Genomic DNA, 23,506 nt, shown 5'->3' with positions numbered 1-23,506 from the left:
AATCTTCAGAACAATTTTATTTCAATATACAGCAAATACAGGTAAAGCATCACATATATGTGCTCATCAAAGACAAAAACATAGATGAGGCTCTATAATGAAGAGAAATAATCGAAGCTCATGGCCTCTCCTTTATCTTCCTTTCCTCTCATTCGCCTCAGGGGGAGTTTATTAAAGACCCACGCTGCCCTTGGATATTCAATCATTTTTCAGTCAGAAGTAATGGATGTACTGAATGAATGCAAAGGCTAGAAATTCATTACAACAATCAGAATATGAATTCTTTTTTCCCTCCCCATACCCCTCTCTCATCTCAAATGAGTGTTACATACAATTTTGGGATGCTCAAATCTGGATTGCTTGAACTAATATGCTATGATAACCAATTATTAATATATACTATAGATCAAATGTTCCATCTTGAGTGTGTTTACTTTGCTTGGCAATGATGCACTGCATTCAAGCTGGCAATAGCTCTCTGAATAGATGAATGAAATCCTCTAATGACAAATAACAGAATGTCACATTCACATATAGCAGATGGGATGCATTGCAACACGCTGCTTGCTGATCATCAGACATTCAGTTGACACATTCTGCTCTCCATGTCTGAAACAGTAGGGTAGGTTGATCACCAGTCCTAAAAAATACCTTAGCTTTGTTTCACGAAAGAAAACTTTTAAGGCAATGCTGATGCAGTGTTATATTTGCTTTGGTTTTGTTGGCAATTTTTATCTCTACTCAACAGCAACATACTTCTCTGCTACCTGTAATTTTCACCCACTCTGTGTTTATTTTCTCCTGTCTCTCACCCTCTGCTCCAGCTCCTGGAGTACTTTCTCAGTGACCTGGTCTGCCTTGGTAACCACAGCTTTTCCGTCTGGTTTTACTGCCATGGTCATAACACAGCACATGTCCACCAGCTCTTCCTGACACCTCCTCATCCCGGCATCAAGCTCACCTCTCCGGGCGGGGTCGCGCTTCAGGGCCGCCTTCTCTGCCACAGAGAAGCCCAGCAGACCCATCAAAACCTTGTTGGACAACTCCACGTCCAGGTAACCTGTTCCATCAGATATCGTTGCGCAGACACTCCAAACGCCATTGTTGCTGCTCAGTTTCCCCAAGAGAGTCACGATGAAAGCTTTGACACGGACTTCGGTGGTGTGGGGGTTTGGTTTGGACATTAGCTCTTCAAGCAGACACAAGTATGTAAAAGGTGGAGAGGTTAGAGTGAGAACAGGGACTGTGCTGTCACTCTGTGGATCTTTTTTAGTAGATAGTCTGTTGGAGTCTGTAGCGTTTGAGGTGTAACTTTGCCCCTGAAGTCTGAGATCAGTTCCGCTTCTTGATGATTTGCTGGTATGTGTATAACTGGAGGCTGAACTTTCTGTTTTGTTGGTAGCATTCTCTCCGTCTCTTTGAGGCCCTTGTTGAACAGAGAGCAGATCTGGCCTTCCAGTCCTGCCAGGTTTTGCTCCATAGGTTTCTTCCTCTTCAAGAAAGCAGTCCATGTCCTCATCCATAAAATCGCTCTCGTCATTGGTTATAAATTCTAATTTGTGCGATGGCTCTAAAGCTGTGGAGGTCGCTGCAGCTCCTTTAGTACAGCCTTGATAGTCTCTTTTCTGTGTGACGGATCTGGAGTTTCCAGAACCCAACAATGACCCCGAGCCATTTAAAGTGTGCTGCTCAAACTGAGCAGTCTGGGGTTTTGTTGCTCTGCCCAAACTGTTAGGATTTCCTGTTATTCTGCAGCTATTTTGTGGTGTGCTTCTGTGACTGCTGTCAAACTGCGCAGTAACATTTGCAGTTTGCTGAAAAATCATGCTGTCCAACTCGTCCAGGGGAAGATCATCAAAGTCTTCATCAGGAAAGTCTTCCTCTGCCATGCTGTGATCTTGGATCTCATGTTGAATCTCATGTTCGGAAGGTATGGTGTCAAAGAGATCAGAATCCTCTTGCTCTTGGACTGGACCACGTCTGCTGTTGTGGGTCAAACCACTCCTGTAAGAGAAGGAGGAGGTTGCACTTCTGGAAGATACCAGTAGGTAAATAATGACCAGACAACTTGTTCTGCAGTTTTTATCACAATTTGTAACTGCATTTATCCTTATAAGATTTTGTAGCAATGGAAACTGGTGAATATCATCTCAGACAGACAGAAATGTACCGGAGTGCAGGGGTAAGAGCTCCAGTGCACTTCAAATGAAATCGATTTTGGTGTGACATTTTGATTCTGCTCTGTTGTTTCTCCTCATTCAGCAGTTCTAACAGTGCATCAAGCACAGTGTTTTTGTTGCATTATTACTACTTCATTAAAAGTGATGACTCTCACTAGCTGCAAATGAATAAACACGTGGCAACAGCAGGCAAACATAAAGACAGCAATAATTACAAATACATTATATAAAATAAGTTTGTTCATAGGCTGTAGAATCAAATTGGCAAATGAAACTAAACATTATGGTAAAATTCAAAATGTCAAGGTATATTTGCCTGATGATGAAACCTGAGGAGTTCGAGCATCAAAATGTCAAGGATCTGTACTGTTAACCACCCACCTAGATGAGGCTGCCGAGACAGGGCTCCTGACAGAGGAGCTTCTGGAGAGCTGACAGGAGGTCTCACTGAGTGTCCCGTAGCCGCTGTCTCGAACAGACCCAACCTGAACCCTTCCCACCTCCTCCTGGGGCTCCAGGCTGGCCAACAATTCTGCGTCATCGAGCTCCAGGTCTTCCACTTCCTGGTTTCCTAAAGAGAAAACCAAAAGAGACTCTGTGTCACGACTGTCTTCAATTATAAAATGGGTAGTTTAGGCATAAAAATGTGATTTATAGGCATATCAGAGACTTGAGTTTATCCATTCTTTCAAGTAATCAAATCAAATAAACATCACATGAAAAGGCCTTAACTAATCAAAACTGTGGTGTTATATCACACACATGCTCTATATTCTCAATGACCTTTGTAGCACATGATCTTCAATTAAAGATACTCAAGCTGTCATGAGTATACCTTGTTGTGGTGCAGAGTGGGCCCCCTCCCCCTCCTGCTGCTGCTCCTCAGGAAGTCCCAGCGTCCGACACAGCACCCGGCCCTGTCAGAGTAGTAAAGAAATATGCCACTCAATCTGTATTTATTATTGCATGTTATACACTGTATAACTGCTGGCATTATGACTTTGTCCTTGCTTAAAACAGTAACTGAATCGTAACACCATGACATATTGTCAGTGCAGTTTTACATTTACAAGAAACAGAAATCAACTAGTGATTAGTTCCAGGTTAAATTCATAATCAATGTGTAACAAAAATAAAGAATATGAACTGGTAAAAACCTGCTTTTGACAGATGACAGAAACCAACCTGGTTATTCCTGTCCACCAAGTCCTCCACCTCACCACCCAGAACCTTGATGTTAGACGGCCCTAACAGCAGCATTCCAAGTCTGCAAACCATCTGTCCTTGCAACTGCAGCTTTGCACCAGGCCTGAGAGAGTAAAGAACATTTTAGAAAATATAAATCTGTCAGATCTGTGTTTGGTTTTTTTTTGAATTAATGAGAAACTGGCAGTGAAACAGCAGTTGCATTTTTATTAACTTCAATTTGGATTTCATGACATCTCCACCCAAAATGTAAGAAACAGTAATCCCTCTGTTTCTCTAAAATTTGCTTCAATGCATGCGTTACTGTAAAACTGAAGCACAATTGCTGCCAAGATGTAAATATTCACTACATTTTCAGGAAGGCATGGTTCTTCTTTTTATATCATTAGCTGCAAAAAAGACATCACAAGTGTTTTATAGATCAATCCTTAACCTGAGTGATGCGCTGAGTGCAGGGATAGGCTGATACTCCATGGCCTCCAAGCTCTGGACTCCATCTGTCACCTGTGCGACAAAGACAAACAAAAACAAAGTGTATTCAACCAGGGACAAATAAACAGGAAAATTATTACATTCTCAAAATATTACAAAAGAAAGTTCAACAAATTTGCAGCCCTAACCTAATGTTAGCAGATTTTTTATACAGTTTTAGAAATTCTAAAAGGGAAAAAAAGATTTTAAAAAACAAACAAGCAAATAAAAAAACATTCTTTGCATTTTTCTGTGACCTGCAGCTAATGTAATACTGTATATGTAAGTCCCACTGTACGTTATTTAGCTGCAAATTTCCCCAAAACCTTATTGCTGGCTTAAACCTAGACTGATTGAATTTAGAAATAATTTTCTGTTTAGACATTGCATTTACTACTGGCTTGGACTTTTCTAAATGCAAAGCTGGTCAAAGCTTATCTAAACACATATGCTTTATTACCCTGCCTTTTGGCAGTGATTTTTCATACATGTTTAACTGCCCATGGATCCTTGCATCCCATGACTCCTAGCACTGTGACTTGCTCAAAATGGTCTGAGAAACAGTGGGAAAAAAGGGGGGAATAAAAGCCAATGCAACGTTTCTAAGCAACACCAGCACTATTCTTGAGAAACCATAGAGCAGTGACAAGTGTATTACTTAAGGTGAAAATTACAGTCTGCGCCTTATATTCCAGCAATTTACTCTTTCATATACTCTCACTGCTTGTACCTGTCCATTCTGATTCAGTTGAAGAGAGAAGAAGAAATCTTTGTCATTCAACCAGACAAAACATTGAGACAAAGCCTGGTGTAGATTAGGGTTGAATCATCGACTGTGTAAGTGTACACACTGATAAATGCCACTAACATTGTATTTGTAATTCAAATACGCTGTAGTCAAGGCTACTTTATCCAAATGCCAAAAAGTAATCCAACATAATTTTGCTTCAAGACTACTGTGATCACAAACTTTTCTATTAACAAAATAATACAGCAGCTCTGTCCTTCACAAGTAGAGTTTTCCTCAACAATGATCTCTTAAGGGAACCCATGCAGTAACTGTTAGTCTAGCAATAAGCTGTGAAGTGCTGCAAATTATTGTTGTTTGTTGTGAGAGAAAAAAATCTCACTCTCACAATGTTTTACTACATATGGGTGTTGATGCAAAAGCCGCTGGTTCAAAAATAAACACACAGACATGCTAGTTACAGGTAAATACTCATAATTTGATATATATATATATATATATATTTTTATATTATATATTATTTTTTTTTTTGCTACAATTTCTTAGCTCAGAGGCTGACAACTTATATCACATAGTCCATCCCTGTTTTTTCAGGTTAATGCAACTGTTGGGTCCACTGCACAACATCAAGGTTCAAGGGTGATTTGAAAAAACACAAAACAAAACAAGATAAAAACCCAACTTTATTTCATAGATGCTTCTGACCTGCAGTAGCAGCATACGGGTTGGTCTGGCTTCCCAGGGCCTCTGGGTGGTCTGTGTGACAGCAGACACTTCATCGTTGGCACACTCTGTGCCCTTCCACTTCTGCAGCTGACCATACGCAGGCTGACTGATGTCCAGTAATGAGTCAACCTGAAATGGGAGTGGGACTTTTGATTACGCAGGCTTTTCTCTGCATCTCCCTTTCTTAAATATCTAGTCAAATATTTGACACTACAGTCTTATTACAGTGTAATGGATATACACTTGAATTGCTAGTTTTATTTGTTCTCATCATTGTATGTTCGGAACATTTAATTACTCTGTCTCAGAGTTTCCAGCTGGGTTTTTCTATTTTCCATCTAAAGGAAAACTGGAATCCAGTGGTGCTTTGTTATAACACGGCTCCCGACTGTAATCCAATCATCTCTTTTCCATGAGGTACACAGCAGCCATAATTTTGCTACAACACCTTGCTGTGTGATTTTGTCTATTTCGTCTATAACTCGCTTATTGGATTATAATCTGTATCGCACAGAAGAACACATCAGTAATGACAGAGTGAGCAGAAAATATCCAGACTCCTATGACATTAAGCAAAAATTGCCTTGAGCCAAATATTTTTAAGATACAACACAACAAACAGTATACACACAAACTACGTGAAGAGCTTTATAAACTGACGGCGCCATTGAACAAATGCAATAGGAACACTGTGATCACCTCTTTGCTCAGTGTGGACCGCTAGGCATTTTACTGTGTGTTGCTGTTACATGTGAATTAGTTTTTTTTTTTTTTTTTGCCTGTGTTCTGCTGAAGGTGCATAAATTGTCCTCCATGTGCTGTTATCTGTTTCCATGTGTTAATTTTCAACAGGGTTGTTTTATTTGACAGTGCCTTTTAACATCTTTATCTTTTATCTCAAAATTAGCCTTCTACTGATCAACAGTAAACATGAGATGAAATATATAACATGAAATGTATGGTCAACAAGCCTGTACCTGGACACAGAAGGTGCCGCTGAGTTCGGTCTTCTGAGCCACAGCAAGCCCTTCAGGGAGAACAGGGTAGTCCAGGTCCCTCAGATCTGTCAACAGCCATTGGTCCAGCGCCTAAAATTTGCCATCATGTAGTGAGGCATATTAGGTTTTAGGGTGTTAGAAATTCTGGCATTCTCAGCAAGTTCATTCCCTAAGAGCCATTTTATGATTCTCTTATATTCACATGTGTGACATGACAAAGAACATGTTACGCTCACTTGTTTGACATGAATCAAATTACCCTCAACAGACCAGCACTAGACCAGCTACTTGGCTCTGGGTCAAGTCTAATTTTGCCATTTGAAAAGTTTTTTTTCTCTTAAAAGAAATGATTCAACAAAGAGGACTGTCACAGGGATTTTGAGGCATAGTGACTCAGTAGCATGATAAAGTCCCTGCACGATTTCAGTCTCTTATTCATGATGTGAACACGCTGATCTACATTATTCAAAAAGTGCTCCGTAGGATTGAGATCATGAGACCATGTGGGCAACTTGAATGAACTGATGTCACTGTCATGTTCCTGGCACTGTGAGGAGATGATATGCGCCCTGAGAAATGAAGCATTATCCTCCTCAAGTATCTATTTGAAAAAGGAAAAAAGATGGCCATGGAGGGACACAGCTGTTCAGCAACAATATTTAGGTACACTGTGGCGTACAAATGATGCGTCAGTGCAGGAAAACATACCCTACATGACGCCACCACCAGCTGGTACAGCTGACACCAGGCAAGATGGATTCATGCTGTTTACACAAAAATTTTGCCCTGCTATCAGCATGCTGCAATAGAAACCAGGATTTGTCAGACCAGGAGGTGTTCTTTCACTCCTCAATCGCCCACTTTTGCTGATCATTACCCACTGTAGCATGATACTCTTGTTCTCTTGACTGTAAAAGAGATGTGGCTTTTGTTGCTTGTCTGCTCCACAGTTCAATGAGTTGTGTTTTATGTGCGCTCCATATTTGTGTAGGGTTGACAATATTGGTGATTGGGCCCCATGGTGTGTATAGCATCTTTTCAGGTTACCTGGCATGCCAACTTAAACAAAACAGCTACTTAAGTCACACTCTGAGTTGCTGCATCAGTTTAGCATGAAAGGATAGTGGAATTTCCTTCCATACAGCAAAGAAAGAGACACAAACCAAGCAAGGGGATTTTTCAGTTCAGTCTGGGTTACTCCTTACAGAGTGGTGCACCTTAAAGACAAGATCACCTCAGACAGGTAAAGTGTTGTATGACACCACAGACAACTGCGTAGCTGCAGATTACAGCCATTGTAAATTAATCTGTGGATTATTTTTCTTATTAATTGTTTAGTTATGTCTTTTTTAAATTGTTTATCACATCTTGAAAGCCTGAGGTGACATCTGAAAATGCTCTATAGCAAATATATTGATTGTTAAATTAGTTTAAACAGAGCAAAGCAACATAATCCCCACATTTGAGAAACCAGAACCAGCAAATGTTTGACATTTTGCTTGATTAAATGGCTTAAATGATTAAGAGATTATAAAAATTGTTGCAAATTGATTTTGTGTTGGTTACTGGACTAATTGTTTCAGTTCTACACAACTGTGATAAACACAATTTACTGCAGATGAAAGAGTGAGAACCTTAGAGACTAAATGGACAGAGGAAACAGACATCAGCTGCCTGTAAACACCACACCAAAACCAGTCACAGCATCGAATGGGAATGGGTCAAAGGTCATCAACCAGTGGTCAGTGCACAACCCACCACACACACCAGATGTAAGAGACCATCCTTTGAATGGAGACTGTGGTAGCCATCTTCCCCCCACATAGGACCACCTATGACCCAAGGTTTATACTTGGGTCATGTGATGATAGCTGAGCTATCTCCATGACAATGAGAGGGAAGTTCCAGAAGCAGCTAGTGACTTGACTCTAAATGAACATGTGAAGCGTGTGATCATCTTGCATTCATCTGCATAGTCAGACACCCAAGGGGCCTACCTGTTGGTTGATTTGCTGCTGTGACAGACGACCTGCCCCCCCTGCCTCTTCCTGTAGCCACGCCACGCAGGCTTCCAGCCATGCAAAGGGCACTTGGACATGCCAGGAGGACTGCAGCCAGGCTTGGGTGGCACGTACCACTCCCTGGATCTCAGGGGCCATTCTCTTTCTCTGTGTGTATTTGACCTAGGCCACTTTCTGCTATTTCTACACAAGAACACAATTCTAGCTTCTGGTCAGTGAAGCTCCTGCAGCTGCAGAATTCAATTATTCATGTTCAATTACATGTATCAGTAATGACGCTACTGTGAATGACACATTCACAGTTTTATTTGCAGACTAAATAGTTGGCATTTACAACTGTAATGCACCTTTATGTTTGATAACTATGTTGCAAAGGTTTTATGATGACACATTAATTGTCCAGTTTCACTCTGTTGCAGTAGCATACAGGGCTAGCATACGAGAAGAGGCTCAAATGTTGCATTTAATTTAATTCATGGCACAGCACCCTGAAATCCCTGAGGGCTTAAAGGGGTGTTTCAATGTTAATAATCTTGCTGCATCTCCAGAACCACTTGACTCTGTAACATAAACCACAGATGAATTGCTTCTTGTTATTTTTCTTTGGTCATATCAGCATGGTTAAGCCCTGTGTTTCTCCAGATGGTCACGTCTGGTCACTGTGGAGGAGAAACAGATAAAGACTGGGTGAGAAATGCTGGCAGGGATAGCATGCGACAGAATTATAAAAACTGAAAGAAAAAAAACCTTTACGTTCAAGTAAGCGTTGTTATTAATATTGCCCGAGAAGCATGGAGGCAGTCTCTACCATTGAGTGCTGTGGCAAGTAGCCAGGGCGCCAAAGTTGACTAAGCCAACTTATTTAGCTTTAGAGGATGCGGCTGTACCTTAGCTTTGTACTCGTAGATGACCACAGAAGCTCGTATATCTAACTACAGTTCTTTTAAACCTGTCAGTCGTGCCTATACAAATTCTTAGAGAAACAAAATGTAAGACTAGCCATGTAGATCCCACCTTAAAAACAGGAATAACTTGAACATCCACGGTAATTTACCGATCAAACTGCAGCCGGAAAGAGGGCGTATCGTATCACTTTGGAAACGCCTCCGGTGTCGTGGTTGACGTCTGTTCTAGCCAATTGTGACGCTCTTCTGTTAGATTTCCTTTCTCTTCAACCAATCAGCACACTTGGATTCAACTCGTACATTTTCAGGTTCGGTAGAGAAGGAAAGGGGACGAGCGAGGTGTTGCACCACAGGTTTGTGTTTTGACGATATTTTCCTTCTTTTTCTTCGCTACATTGTGTATAATACAACTCAAGTGTACAGGTGCCATAAAAACAAGCATGTCTGTAGCGTTACTTTGTTACTGTTTTGTGTCCAGTGCAACGCCGGCTAATTAGCTGGTCTGGCTTGTGCTCAACCGAAATTATGGCAACATGGCGAAATTAGCTAGCCGCTAGCTTGAGTGGCTAGAGCTGGTCTTTGTATTAATCGATTGCTAAAGTTTTTATCAGCCCACTCGCTTTAAATCAGTGACGCAGCTAGGAAACTGTTTTAAAATGAGTAAGACTGACACTAGATGAAATTTCTAAGTCAAATCTACATGAAGCAGCTCCTAGCCAATGCGTTTCCCTCCAGGCTAGTTAGCCGTCCCCGTAGCTAGAGCTATTCTCAGCTAATGATTTAGCGCTGAGTTAGCTTCAGTAGAGCCAGCTGACTTTCGGTTTGGGTAATATTAGCGTATGTTCTTCTTGTCTGGCGTCAGTAATTAAACCGTAAAATGCATGAAAATAAGAGTCGACGTGTTCTCTTTGCGAGTATGATAGCGGTAGTGTTAATTGATAGCATCTACTCGTTATTCACGATAATATTGATAATTTATCACTCATCTATTGATTCAAGGATTGTGGAAGTCTTACACTTCCTTCATTCCGAAACATTGCAAAACGCCTGCTCCTCTCCACCCAAGCAATCATTGTTATGATAATTGTGTCCCTTCAAATAATGATGGCTGGGTTGTGATACTGGATGCTAAATAAGCCCAGCTGACCTGTATTGTTACATAATTAAGTTATCAGTCGCATCGATTCAAACACAAAGGGGACATAGTGATCAGAATCGGTGCGTTTTAAAGTTTGCTCTCATTCAAGACTTTTTCATATTACATGTTAGTATTTCAGCTAGCCTCTCCCTCCCTGATAGGTCGCAGCAGTTGTTTGGTCCTTGCTTATTTAGTTCCGCCTATCAGCACGCCCTTGTCCCTGTAATAAATATCGGTGAGTGCCGCTTTTCCGCCAGTTTTTCTCTCCATTGCATCCCTGGTTCTTTAATAACCGGATCTCTAGCACACAGTTTGTATTGTCTAATTTCTTCTCCCCCTTTTTACAATGCTGACAGACAACTACAGCTCATCGGGACCAGTTTTGTGCTTCTCTCTTCCTGCCGCCGCCGCCGCCTGTTCCCCGGACCGAGGTTCCTATCCCATCTCTTCCACTGCCAGAAGACCATGGAGACAGAAATTGAACAGCAAGAAGAGACTTCATTCAGCAACACAGAGACTAACGGTACAAAACATACTTTCTATACATTTTTGTTTTAAGTTGTCAAAGTGCATAGGTTTATTGACAGGTCTGACAAATCTGCCTATATTAAAATGTTGTTTATGTAACGTAATTGTTGTAGCTGATTACTTACAACTTTGTTTTATTTGATTGAAAATGTTCTCTTGTATCCCTCTTAGAGGTTGATGTCTCAAAATGTGTGTGCAAGAGTAAAATACCAAAGCTATATATTCACAGTTCTCCCTAAAATTGTGTTCATGTTTTTGTAGAAGAATGTCCCGGTTTTGTACACACTGATCTGTGTAGATTTAGCTTGTAATATGAAGACATTTTGAAAATATATTTCTCTGTGCTTAACTGCTTTCTGTGGTCTTTTTGGTTATTTCATTTTATCTTGTGGAAGGCTGTGCACGCAGGGTTGTTAGTGTGTGTTTTTATCTCCTTATGCCAGGTAAGCGCCCTGCTGAGGATGCAGATGAGCAGAAATCATTCAAGCGCTCTAGGAACTCGGACGAGATGGTTGAGCTTCGCATCCTCCTGCAGAGCAAAGTAAATCAGCCCCCTTTCATTTCACGTTTCATGTTGAATCCTTATGTGATTATTTATATTTTTGTCACTTCCTTCTGCTTACCCTTTAAGTAAGATTGACTCCCTCCATATTTTATGGTTTTCTTTTTGTTGCCCTGATTACATCTCTGTTTTTAAATAATTAATTTCCACTCTTTATTAAGGGTATTCATATAGTCATTATGCTTTTCCTGAAATAATTTGTAATATACTCTTAACCCCTTGCCTGTTAATTGCAGTACCATAGTTCACATTTCCTCATTTGCATGTATTTGTTGTGCTTTCAGTTTTTCAAAGTATTCTCTATATTCTCAGAATGCAGGAGCTGTAATAGGAAAGGGTGGCAAAAACATCAAAGCTCTCCGTACAGACGTGAGTACATCTTATTTTATCCACCCTGATGTCTTATTTTGTTGAATTTTTATTTTGTGTTTTTTTTTGTTTGTTTTTTTTTTTATTACTTTTCCCTCCACCAGTGTTCAGCCTCTTAATACTACCCAGCCCCCACTGTAGGACAGCAGTTCTCTCTTTCTTTTCTTTTTTAAACAAACATTTACTCGGGGATAAATGATTAAAACCCTGTTTGGCATTTGCCAGTTTTTTCTTCAGTGTTAGCAAGGGGTGTGGTTAGTTGATGCCTGTGTTCATATTAGTCTTCTGTTCATGAGATATTTTGATAAACCCATTGGGGTTGGTTTTATGTTTTTCTTCTCACATGGACATCATGTGATTGCCTCAGCTAAACTGGCCCTAGGCACAAAAGTCCAATTTCATGTCCATTTGCTTCTCCATAATGATAATTTATTGTAACAATGCTGTTGTGGAAACACTGATGCTCTTGTTAATTAAAATTTATAGGCACAGTGTGGTGTTTGAGGTCACCTGCAGTGCTAGCTAACAATTTTTTTGTAAGGGTTAAGGCAACCTGGCCAGTTCTTAATTCATTCAGTGTCATTGCCTCTTTCTCTAGCCCTCCACAATTTGTTCTACCCCTCTTTCTCACTGTCTCTGGTCTATTCCCCAGCATTGAACTCTTCATGTTTTTAATATGCCATTACCCATTTTCCAATGTCACCTTTTCTCCTTTTCTCTCTTTGACAAACCAATCTCTGAGAGAATCAAATTAAAGTCACGTTTGAACAGTGTAGAGCCTGTATATTAAAAATGTATTCCTCTTCCCTCTTCCCTCTCCCTTGTTTATTATTTTACTGTTGACTTTTTTGCCCACTTCCTCCTCTGTTGCCCATGTTCTGGATGGCCCCTCCTGCGCCCGCCCACCTGACACCCTGGTTGGCCCTGCCCATAATCGTGCCCTGTCCCTAAATGGGCGCCTTACTTGATTGACATCTGTGCTCGAATGGCCCTGGCCCCTGCCCATGCCACGCCCAGTACAATGCCAGTGTGTCAGTCCCAGACAGCAGTGGGCCTGAGCGGTATGTCCCTAAGCTCCTCCCTCTCACTGCCTGACTACAGGTCAAACAAACAAGAAGAAATGAATAATAAATAGTCATCCTGCCTCTGTCAAGTCACTGTATTTTAACCTACCTGTTCTCACAGTATTTTAGCCTGAGTCAAAATGCCTAAATGCGTTCATGTCCAAATCTGCCTGTTGAGCCTGTAAAAGTCATGTCAACATCCTTTATATGCCATTTTAAAGTCACGTCAACATTGAAACATAGGCTGGTGTTGTCAGGGTTTTTTTCCACAATCTGCCACTGTCTTTTTAAATCTTTGCTATAATCTGTGCAATATGTCCGTGTTTTTTTGTTTGTTTGTTTTTCTTTTGTTTTATTTCCATTGATGATTATCTATCCTCTTTATCTTTGGCGTTTTCACCCCCCCCCCCCCCCCCCCCAAAGTGGATATACTGGTGTTCTTGTTTTTTCATTAGTTTCATATGCTCACCTGCTTCTCGCACCATCCCATTCTTTCCCTGTCATGTCCTCATTGTATTGATAGACTCAGACTGTTGACCCATTCCGAAATGCAAAAGGCAAGCTAGGATTCAAATGTGTGTGTGTTTGTTTTTTCCTTTCCTGTCTTCTGCTTCATCTGAACTTATTTATCAACTGCTGGAGCTATTGAAAGTACAGACTACTTCTCTCTGTCCCACTCACCTCTGCATTTTTTGGTTTTATGTTTGTTGCTTCTCCCATCTCTTTAAAAAAACATCAACTCCAGTGGTGGCAAACTTAATTTTCCATGGTGTAATCTGCTCTGTTACCCTCCTCAGCTGTCTACCATTCTACTTCCATGTACAAACTGCTTCAGTTCTCTTGATCAGTAAATTCATTGTGTTTATTTTATTATACCATTAGGTGGGTGCAGACAACAAAATTTCTTGGCAAAATAAATCATCAAAGTAGCTGTTCAAGCCAATTTTTTATGCCTGGACTGTTTGCAAACAATAAAAATAGGAGAGACCATTCATTCTCTCCATCTTCCCTAATATTTTTTAAAGTTGCGTTGGATCCCCTACGCTTTGTAGTCAAAGTCTTTGTGGTGTGCATCCACCAAACTATGCTTTAGGATTTAGAGTTCTCTCTGGCATCTTTGGTGCTTATTGCTGCCAGATCCTCCTCAGACTTCACCCTCCCCGTTTTGCCCCTTCAGTGGTCACCAAATGCAGTCACTTTTCTTTGGGTCCCTTTTTATTTTGTCTCTTTTCTTCCTTTCTCTTGACAAAAGACTGTTTTCTTTTCATTGCATTGTTTGGGTACCAGCTTTTCCCAGTTACAGTGTTGAATTACCAGTGACCTAGCATGCATATGTTTATAAAACACTGGACCTCAACAGTTCATATAGCTGTGTTAGGCTCAGTAGAAAGTTGCTTAAATGGGGTTTGACTGTTTTTTTTTCTATGGCAAAAAATAGGGGTTGTCATGAATTCTCTGATCTGAAATGTTGTTCCCTCCCTCCTGGGGTGCCTTGCTGGCACCCACCAACCCCACCCTCTCTGTATGGTTGTGCTCTGCCTTGTCATTGGTGGGTGAAATATGAAGCATCCTGAGCATCAGTGCTGACATCGAGACAGTTGGAGAGATCCTGCTGAAGATTATCCCCACACTGGAAGAGGTACGGACTTCTTGATCTTATTTTCTTTATCTTCATTTCAAGTCCAGATGAACCCAGTGAATTATATTATTTATTTAGATTGAAATCAATGGTGAATGTTAATGGTTTTCACTAAACTGTCTGTTGTAAATATCTACTGTGTTGCAGAGATACTTTTTTATTTAAATTGAAATTACTTTGTTTCCTGTAGTTATGTGCTCTTACTGTTTAGCTGTTTGGGTATCTTAACCTTAACTAGCAAATTACTTGTTTGGTTAACATTAGTTAGAACATGTCTAATTACTTGTGTCTGCACTCTATTTTGAGGCTTAAGTTGTGTTATTTTTCAAGAACCTAAGTAGATTGTATGTATTACTGATTGTATTAACACGCTAAGTGTTCCCCTCAGTACCAGCAGTACAATGGTATGGATTTTGACTGTGAGCTGCGTCTGCTGATCCACCAGAGCCTTGCTGGCTCAATCATCGGAGTGAAAGGAGCCAAGATCAAGGAGCTCCGGGAGGTATGTTGATACCATGGAATTAGGAACCATTTTTTGCCATTAGATTAGTTGCAAAACAGGTTACAGACGGTAATACAAGTATTTATTGTTAACTGTGTCCTCACATGCTTTGTGTGTTGAGAGATATTTGACAGAATCAAACCAAACTGGATATAAGTGTTCTCTTGTTAATCTTTTGTTTTATATTGTGTTTGTTATTAAATTTGCCGAGCTGTTCTATTCTTCTGGATCAATCTCTCATGACGTAATATGCCCCAAAGATGTGGAAACACCTGTAACATTGATGTGGGAAATGCTCTTTTATTAGTTTATTTTTTCTACAATAGAATCAACTGCTGTATCATATAGGAGCTTTCTTTTTTTCTCTGCCCGTTCATGTGTGCCAATGCCCTATGTGTTTCTAGAATACAAAGACCAGCATCAAGCTGTTTCAGGAGTGCTGTCCTCAGTCAACAGACCGGGTAGTGCTGGTTGGCGGTAAAACGGAGCGGGTGGTGGAGTGTATCAAGACTATGCTGGAGCTCATTTCTGAGGTAAGAATCTTGCACAGTGTTTGTGAGGCTTTTTTGTGATGTACCACCCCTTAGACATTGTAGGTACTTTGATGGTTGGAAATTTTAGATGTAGTATGCTGCAGCTGGCTTTGAATTTTATTTGAGATTCATCCAAACATTTAAGGTCCTTTTAAGGGAGATTTAGTTTTATATTTGGGATAACATATTGTTGCTAATAGACACATACTTGTTCCTTGCACACTTGTAACAGTGCTCTACAAACTCTTGATTGTCAGTACATTTCCCTCTGTCCTACTTTCTTAGGCTCCCATAAAAGGCCGTGCACAGCCCTATGACCCCAACTTCTATGACGAAACATATGAATATGGTGGATTCACCATGATGTTTGAAGAGAGGGGGGGTGGCCGCAGGCTAATGGGAGGGTTCCAAATGCGCGGGGGCAGATCTGGTGGTGGAGACCGTGGGTTTGACCGAATGCCCTCAAGCAGAGGGGGACGGGGACCCATGCCTCCTTCCCGTCGGGATTATGAAGAGATGAGCCCCCGCCGAGGTCCTCCTCTACCTCACCCAAGTAGAGTCGGCAGGGGCAGTGGCCGTGGACGCAACATGCCCATGGGGCACCCACACAGAGGAGGGTAAGAGATAGACATAAGTGATTTACAGTGTGCAGCTTCTCTCTCTGTCAGTCTCCTGCTGTGCTGCTGCTTTCATGCACAAACGAGAGTCCAGTCACAAGGCATGGACACTTAATTTAGTTTCATATTTATGTTAACCTATTCTTGGCACACAGTCTATGCTTAACACAGATTAAATCTTGTAAACATACTTTGATTTACTGAACACTAAAGTGTCAGGTGACTGCATGATCCCACTTAGTTGAGAGTCCTATTACTCCTGTTAACCTCTTGAGTTTTAAGTGTTTGATATTTTAGAAATAGTAGGATATGTTCAGTGCTAGGGTTCCTCCTCTAGAGCGCATGCTTTTTTCCTCCCTCCTCCATCTGCGTATACAAAGCTTAATCCCTCTTCAAGTGCTTATTTTTTCCATTGAGGTGCTTTCTGTTCACAGATTCACCAGATTTGCATTACATAGTGTTAAATTCATGAGATAAAATGAGTCCAGTATTCTGCATGTAATCCAGTGTCACTCTATGCAACACACTCTGTAATATTTGTATTCATGGTTATCATTCCATTAATTGTATGTGCTCATCACTGTATGTCTGGGTGTGTTTGTGTGTGTCTTTTTCCCATCTCCATCTCGCCCACAGAGAAGATCGTTACTATGACTCGTACCGTGGCTCAGATGACAGGTCAACGTAAGTTTCTGTCCCCAAACGTCTGCCTAAACTTCCTAACTTAACAGGGATACTTTGACATTCTGATATTCTGTTACGTTCTATTACTTGAATTTGGCACAATATAGGTGCTCTATAATTGCAATTTACTGAAACAAAGATTCCTCATTAAAACCAATGGGTGATGCTGCTTCTAGAGTAGTAATTTTACCCTTTGGTCTTTGTGAGGAATAAATCATTTACTAGTGCTGACAGGTGCTCAGCATATCTTCCATTCGCAAATGTGACTAATGTTAAATCATACTAAATTAAAATCAAGTTGTACGTGTTGAGGTATCCCTATACATCCCTCATTTCCCCGCCTTACTACTTCATTGTTGCAGCTTTTTGAATATGCCTGGTTATCCACTTCTGCTCATAGCTCATGAGAATATAACACTCTTGACAAACTATTGCTCTCCTGTCATGCCCTGAACCTTCAATACTAATTACTGCCTTACAAACATCCATTTCTCTACAGTCTGTTTCCCTGTAGTGCCCTAGCCTGCCTAGGTCCCTTACCCTGATCCTCATTTACCCGTTTACACTCCACTTATTTGGAGTGCTTTGCAGGGAACTGCAGTATTGTTGTATGACCTTCTCTTTCCTGTGTTAATAACTCATCCAAACTAAAATTCACTCCCAGCATTTCCCATTTTGAGAGAATGTATTTGTGGTGGTGTGTATGAGGGTCATGTGCTGATGTGAAGATGATATTCATCACTTGAATCCCCTGAAATACTACAGGCTTTCTCAAGCTGACTTGCACTTACTTGTAATTGATTTTAAATTAGTTTGCCCTTTAATTAAGTTTCATGCAACTCTTTGAAAGGAGAAAATAACAGATGCATAACATCTTTTTGGGGGTCAAATTTTTTTGGTTGGCTTTTCCAATGAACTCTAAAATCTCTGTATTCCAGAATAATGCTGTCATGTCCCAGCCTTGGTCAGCTATCTACATCTGGCTAATGTTAATGGAACTCAAACTGATAAAATAGTGCTGATACCGTTTGTAAAAAGGAAAAAAAAAAAGTCAGGATGTCCTTGTAAGACACTAATATATGCAGCACAACATGGCTAGAGACACACTGTCAAGCAGAAGCAACAAGTATTGTTCAGCTGTGTTGTGGCTGTAGTTTGACATAACGTTAACATCTGTGCATATATGTTCTTCAGAAACAGTTAGAATACCAAGTAAACCCCAACACATTTCTTCAGCTAATTCCTTTATTTGAGCTCGATTTTTGGGGTGGGGGGGTGGGGAGCAGCCCTTGGCTCTGATCATCATCACCACCACCTGTCACTCCTCTCACCATAACACTGTCAGAGCTGTTCCTGTTACTGTGTGGGAAGATGGCTGAGAGGAAATGTGTTTATACTGTAATCTTGCTCAGCGTGTGTGTGCAGTTTGACCTAGACCAGAAATTTTCTTTGGAATGTTGTCAAGCTTTTTTCCTAAGCATTTTTCTATTTGTTTCCACCCCCACCCACATCTCTCCCTCTCTCCTCTCGCTCTTTCTTTCTCTCTCTCTCTACACCCCCAACCTTCTCCCTGCCTGTGTGGCACTCTTTCATCACCAGCGACAGAAGAGGCAGACCGGATCGCTATAGCGATAACATGGTTAGTGACCCTTTGCTAAATGCTTGCAGCTCTGGTACTAGCATCTCACTGGGCACCAGCGCCCTCCAGCTAGCATACTGGTTGGTCCTAGCACTAGACAATATGCTTTGATTGTCCATTGTGTTGTCATGATAGTGGTTTACTGACAGTATAACAATACAAACATAGCTGGTCACTTATGTGCACATGCGTGTGCACACACTCATCCAAGTCCTGGCCATGCATCCGAGCTAGTTTTGGCATGGTGTATGCCATCCCACCAAATGACCATAATCACCACAGCCGGAGACACCCCATAATAATCAGCTATAATTGCCCTCTTACTGTGTACTTTTCACGGCCAGCCTGTTTTTCCTGCAAAGAGAGGGAGGATGTTGGGGGTGGGGAGGGTGGGGGTGGCCATGGTCGGTTGCTAGGCAATACTAACGCTTTGTTGACAGACTGGATGGTCTCTCTCGCTCGCTTGCTCTCTCTCCCTCTCTGAGAGCTGGCAGGATACTGCCTGCCGTTGCTCAGCAACAGCTTTTTGAATTGCCTGTTGCCCTGGTGACAGCAGCAGCTGAATAGCAGGTGAAAATGGGGGCTGATGGAGATGCAAGGAGAGACGGGAAGGGGGGATGGAGCGAGGGGAGGAGGAGGAGGAGTCTGGCTTATGGATGAAAACTGGGTGGCTTTTAGTTGAGTCTACTCCATGGACGAGGCTGCTGCATCATCCATACATTTCTGCTTACAACCCACCATCCATTCAGTTGGGATTTGTAGAAAGATGAAAGGAATGGGCTGTACCGTATGTAACTGTCTGTGTTTCTGTTTGTTTTTTACAGAGTGGAGGAGGATATGGTAAGTGCTCAGCCTCACGTTTTTCTGTGGAATTATATGACTGTGATTTCAAGGTTGTTAATGTGTCTTAATGCGGCTGAGAGTACAGGCCTCGGTGTTCTTACTGACATACTGTGGTATCAATCATTTTATCTGAATGTAATGTTGATGGATAAAATGACAATCAATGGCAAACTGGTGGACAGGACATTACAGTTAACATTAAGGTGTTTTTGCTACTGGTGTGCCACAGTATTGTGCTTTTTTATTGCGATTAGTGGAAAGACATTTACTTGAAATATCTATTTTAAACAAATGTTGGTGATGAAGCTAATTTTCCATATATTTGTAAAATATTTTATACAAGATTTTTTTGAACATTGCATTTGTTGTATTTAGTGTTGAGACAGGTTGTTTGAATATTTGTTGTTTACAAATGTCACAAAAACATCTTGTCAGTGTTTATCACTGAGTCACTGTTCTTTCTTGCTCTCTTCTATGTTAGACAACAGTTCTTCCTGGGATAGCTACCAGTCAGGTGGGTCTCTACACTTCATTGATAAGTATGATTTGAAAAATTTGCTGAGCCACATGTGATAATGTGGGCAGCCAAGTATTGATTTTTGGTGCTCTACTTACGGTCCTTCTGTTTCTGCTCTTCTCTTTTCCCTTGCTCATCTGTGTTGGTCTGAACATCTACCCTCCCTCTTGCCATCAGGTGGACGTGGCTCCTATAATGACATGGGTGGTCCTGTCATCACCACACAAGTGACGATCCCTAAAGATGTGAGTTAATGACAGCAGCGTGACATACAACTAGCATACCAAAGAAAGATGCTGTGTTCGGGCACTACACCCTTATGACATAAATAATATTAATTCAAGACTGCAATCACCATATGGGATCATGTCATACCCACGTTTTCATTACTCTTATGTAAATAACATTTAGTTGTGCTTGTATCATCTTTCATTATGTGCAGCATCTACGTGATTAGTACAGTTTTCCAGTTGTAGGGACCAATAAGTTATGTTGTCTCCCACAATCTGTCAGTAGTCTTTCAGTGTAATTAACAAAAATCATTTGAAGTATTATTCATCTTTTCATCTTTTACACAGTGTTAAAATACCTCAAATAATTGAAACTGTATTTTCTTGAATATATCTGACTGTCATGCTTTGTCCTACACACATGCAACCACCAATGCCTAAAAATGTTTCTCTACCTGCTCCCCCACCCCTCACCCCTCACATTCTCTCCTCAGCTGGCTGGCTCTATCATTGGTAAGGGAGGCCAGCGGATCAAACAGATCCGCCATGAGTCTGGAGCCTCCATTAAAATCGATGAGCCTCTGGAGGGTTCTGAGGACCGGATCATCACCATTACTGGCACCCAGGATCAGATCCAGAACGCCCAGTACCTTCTACAGAACAGGCAAGTTCTTACACCGCCTCGATGTATTACACTGACTTCCATCTTACTAGATCTAGGAATTCTTTATTCAACCACCTAGTTTTACTTAAACGATTTATCCCATCCCATTAGTCTGCCTTCTTAGAGTGAATCCCTTTGAAAACCTCCATGAATTTGTTATTTGGGCTCTTAACCTGGCCCAAGCTCACATCTGGGCTGCATCATGAAAAGTTGCTGAGAAGTGAGAAGTCTTTTAAGCTCATACAAGCTAAAAAGAACTACATATCCATAAAAGATGTTTTCTCTCTTAACCTCTTTTTCAATCCACATACATAGAACGTAGATTTAGATAAGGTTGTAAATGCATAAATGTTTAAGTGCATCCTAATACTAGTTAACCCACTTCTGGTTGGGTTATGCATTTCTGTTGCCTGCTGTCTCTTCTTCACTAACCCCCTTCCTTTCTTCCCCATGCAACCTGCAACTCGTTCAAACCTTCCTCTTACATGAAATGGCTGTGACGGAATAGGCAAAGTTAATAGTTGTATTTACTGCATATCATTTTTTTAAAAAGGGGTCAATGTGATTGACATGTTTCTTTGGCTGTCACATTTGTCCATTGAATGTGATTGATAGAGGGGAAAAAAACAGTGTCTATTTTCCATCTAAGCCGTTTCACTGTGAAGCAGGGAGTGGATTGATTCTTCCCCTGGCTGCTGCTGTGTGGAAGACTAGTGATTTTGTTGTTTTTAGTTAGATCAACCGACAACAAATCACAGTCTGCCAAATAGCACAGGCTCCTCCTCTTCTGTCACCCTTGGCAACCAGTAGGCACGTATAATACACACTACTTCCTCGTTGATGCTATCTGAGCTTAGCCCGAATGCTAATACAGCTGTAGATCTGCTGCCGCTGTCTCATGAGTAGTGTAGTGTTGCCATGGTAACTAACCCTGCCTCCCTCTTCCTTCCTCTCCTCCCCTTTCAGTGTGCTGCACCTGCTTGGACACAAGGACTAACCACACCCCTCTTTTTCCTCTTCTTCCTCGTCCTCTTCCTCTTCCTCGCTCTCCTTCAGCCACTTATGTCACACACATCCCCTCCTCCTCTCTGCCTGTCTTTCTTACTTGCTGTCTGTCTCTCTTCCCGTTCTGCCTCCCCATCCTTTTCCTCCCGAGATTTCATCCTCCCACAGTTGCATAGCTATATATTTACACTGTCATTGACTTGTGAGTTGCAATTTTCCTTCTCTTGTATTTTATTTATTTTCCCACTCTTTTTATTTCAGTGTGAAGCAGTACTCTGGTCATTTGCTGTAGACCCAGGAGACTCAGATTGAAGCAGACTCAGATTGCCCCCCCCCTCCCCAACCTTTCTGCCCCTGTCCGACACATCCCCTTCAGACTATTATTCTGGATCGTGGGTGTCTTTTTTGAATTTTATTTTTGTATTTTTTAATGAAATAAATGTCCAACATTCCTGTGCATAAAAGAAAATGTAGATGTTCTGCATTTTTAAGAGTGTAGTCAATTAGCTTATCAGATACACTTTGCTTTTTTTTCTAACACTCAACATCTATCAAAAATATTCTTCAGTCTCCTGGTAGACAAAAATCAACATAACCTTTATTTTTTGATGGTTTTGTTTTTTATGACTTGTATGTGTATGTTTGTGTCTCCAGTTTAAATCTGTCTGTGTGTGTACGTGTGTGCGCGCATGACAGTGTGTGTGGGTTGGTGTGGTTTCTGTTGTCTATATCGGTCCCTTCACACACAGTTGTACCACATTATTGCTCTGTGCAACATGCAGAATGTAAGCTACATTTCTTTTCTGTTGAACCATTTGTAGGTTGTTTTTTTTGGTCTTTTTGAGATATGGTAAATTTTTCCCTTCAGAATGGATTTTGGGATCTTTAAGTTGGGACTCTTGTACACACCAGGTTACAGGACTGTTTGCTTAATTTGTAAGAATATCCACAGTAGTTGTGTGATCATTTGAGTAACTCTTCACAAATGGAAACATGTAGCTAGAAATTATTGAAGATTTGACAAATGATATTGAACTTAATTATTTTGTCCCTGCAATTTCCTGTGCTCTCTCTATACTTGTTTGCTCTCCATGCTGTAGACCTCACATTGTCAAATTGTAAAATGAATAAAGATGATGCCACTTTTTACTGAACCAGTTTGCATTTTTAATCAACTTGCCTCTCTTTTTTTTTTTTCTTCAAAATCCGTGCAGCTCAGTTTCCTGTGCACTGGCATTCAAGTGACTGTTTTGGTGACAATCCAGCTGTCATTTCATGCATGTTAAAGCTAAGACTGAAGATTTTTTTCGTTATCTGGTAATCTGTAGATTATTTACTATATGAAATGAATTATAGGTGTATCAGAGTGATGTCTGCAAATACTTTTTTTTTCCAGAAGAAGCTGGAATCAGCAAAAGTTTGGCAATTTTGCAATTTTTACTTCAGAAGTTACTCAATCATCTAAATTGTTTATAATTGATTCATAGTCAACTCACCTTATCACATTGATTTAATCTTTCATCTTCATTTCGGCATCACTTTGATTCCAAAGTTGGATCACCAAACAGGCAAAGCAAGCAACTTTCCAGTGGCGCCGTTTGAGTCCACGTCATTTGATTAATTGCAAGTTTGTTGGAAGACTGCACTACTGCAGTATCAACAATTACAGGTCCTCCATCTTATGGCCCTTAAACTCACGGAGGAACACTGTCTAAAT

The 23,506-nt window shown here is 40.9% G+C and overlaps 2 protein-coding genes across 6 annotated transcripts; one reads left to right on the top strand and one right to left on the bottom strand.

Moving 5' to 3' along the window:
* On the bottom strand, positions 1 to 9,531 carry rmi1 (RMI1, RecQ mediated genome instability 1, homolog (S. cerevisiae)). Of its 3 annotated transcripts, none has more exons than XM_018668732.2 (9): positions 9,405 to 9,531; positions 8,327 to 9,009; positions 6,309 to 6,419; positions 5,311 to 5,460; positions 3,820 to 3,890; positions 3,366 to 3,489; positions 3,016 to 3,097; positions 2,562 to 2,751; positions 1 to 2,004 (listed from the first exon to the last, which is right to left on the bottom strand). In XM_018668732.2, the coding sequence occupies exons 2-9, from the start codon at positions 8,486 to 8,488 to the stop codon at positions 792 to 794; spliced, it is 2,103 nt and encodes a 700-aa protein (XP_018524248.1). In that variant the 5' UTR covers positions 8,489 to 9,009; positions 9,405 to 9,531; the 3' UTR covers positions 1 to 791. The 3 variants fall into 3 exon arrangements, with proteins under 3 accessions (XP_018524248.1, XP_018524246.1, XP_018524249.1); XM_018668730.2 differs by having other exon boundaries at positions 9,365 to 9,494; XM_018668733.2 differs by lacking the exon at positions 9,405 to 9,531 and adding an exon at positions 9,104 to 9,357.
* Positions 9,480 to 22,943, top strand: hnrnpk (heterogeneous nuclear ribonucleoprotein K). 3 transcript variants are annotated; one of them, XM_018668736.2, is made up of 17 exons: positions 9,524 to 9,608; positions 10,555 to 10,628; positions 10,750 to 10,916; positions 11,365 to 11,462; positions 11,796 to 11,852; positions 12,870 to 12,913; positions 14,483 to 14,555; positions 14,944 to 15,057; positions 15,462 to 15,590; positions 15,876 to 16,207; positions 16,844 to 16,891; positions 18,491 to 18,530; positions 19,355 to 19,370; positions 19,855 to 19,887; positions 20,068 to 20,135; positions 20,615 to 20,784; positions 22,051 to 22,943. In XM_018668736.2, the coding sequence occupies exons 3-17, from the start codon at positions 10,859 to 10,861 to the stop codon at positions 22,079 to 22,081; spliced, it is 1,311 nt and encodes a 436-aa protein (XP_018524252.1). In that variant the 5' UTR covers positions 9,524 to 9,608; positions 10,555 to 10,628; positions 10,750 to 10,858; the 3' UTR covers positions 22,082 to 22,943. The 3 variants fall into 3 exon arrangements, with proteins under 3 accessions (XP_018524251.1, XP_018524253.1, XP_018524252.1); XM_018668735.2 differs by lacking the exon at positions 10,555 to 10,628 and having other exon boundaries at positions 9,480 to 9,608; XM_018668737.2 differs by lacking the exon at positions 10,555 to 10,628 and having other exon boundaries at positions 9,480 to 9,608; positions 21,751 to 22,132.
* The last annotated feature ends 563 nt before the right edge of the window (positions 22,944 to 23,506 follow it).

Source organism: Lates calcarifer, linkage group LG13 (assembly GCF_001640805.2).
Source record: "Lates calcarifer isolate ASB-BC8 linkage group LG13, TLL_Latcal_v3, whole genome shotgun sequence".
NCBI classification, from domain to species: domain Eukaryota; kingdom Metazoa; phylum Chordata; class Actinopteri; family Centropomidae; genus Lates; species Lates calcarifer.
The sequence above is the reverse complement of the archived record's forward strand: the minus strand, read 5'-3'. Positions and strand labels throughout refer to the sequence as shown.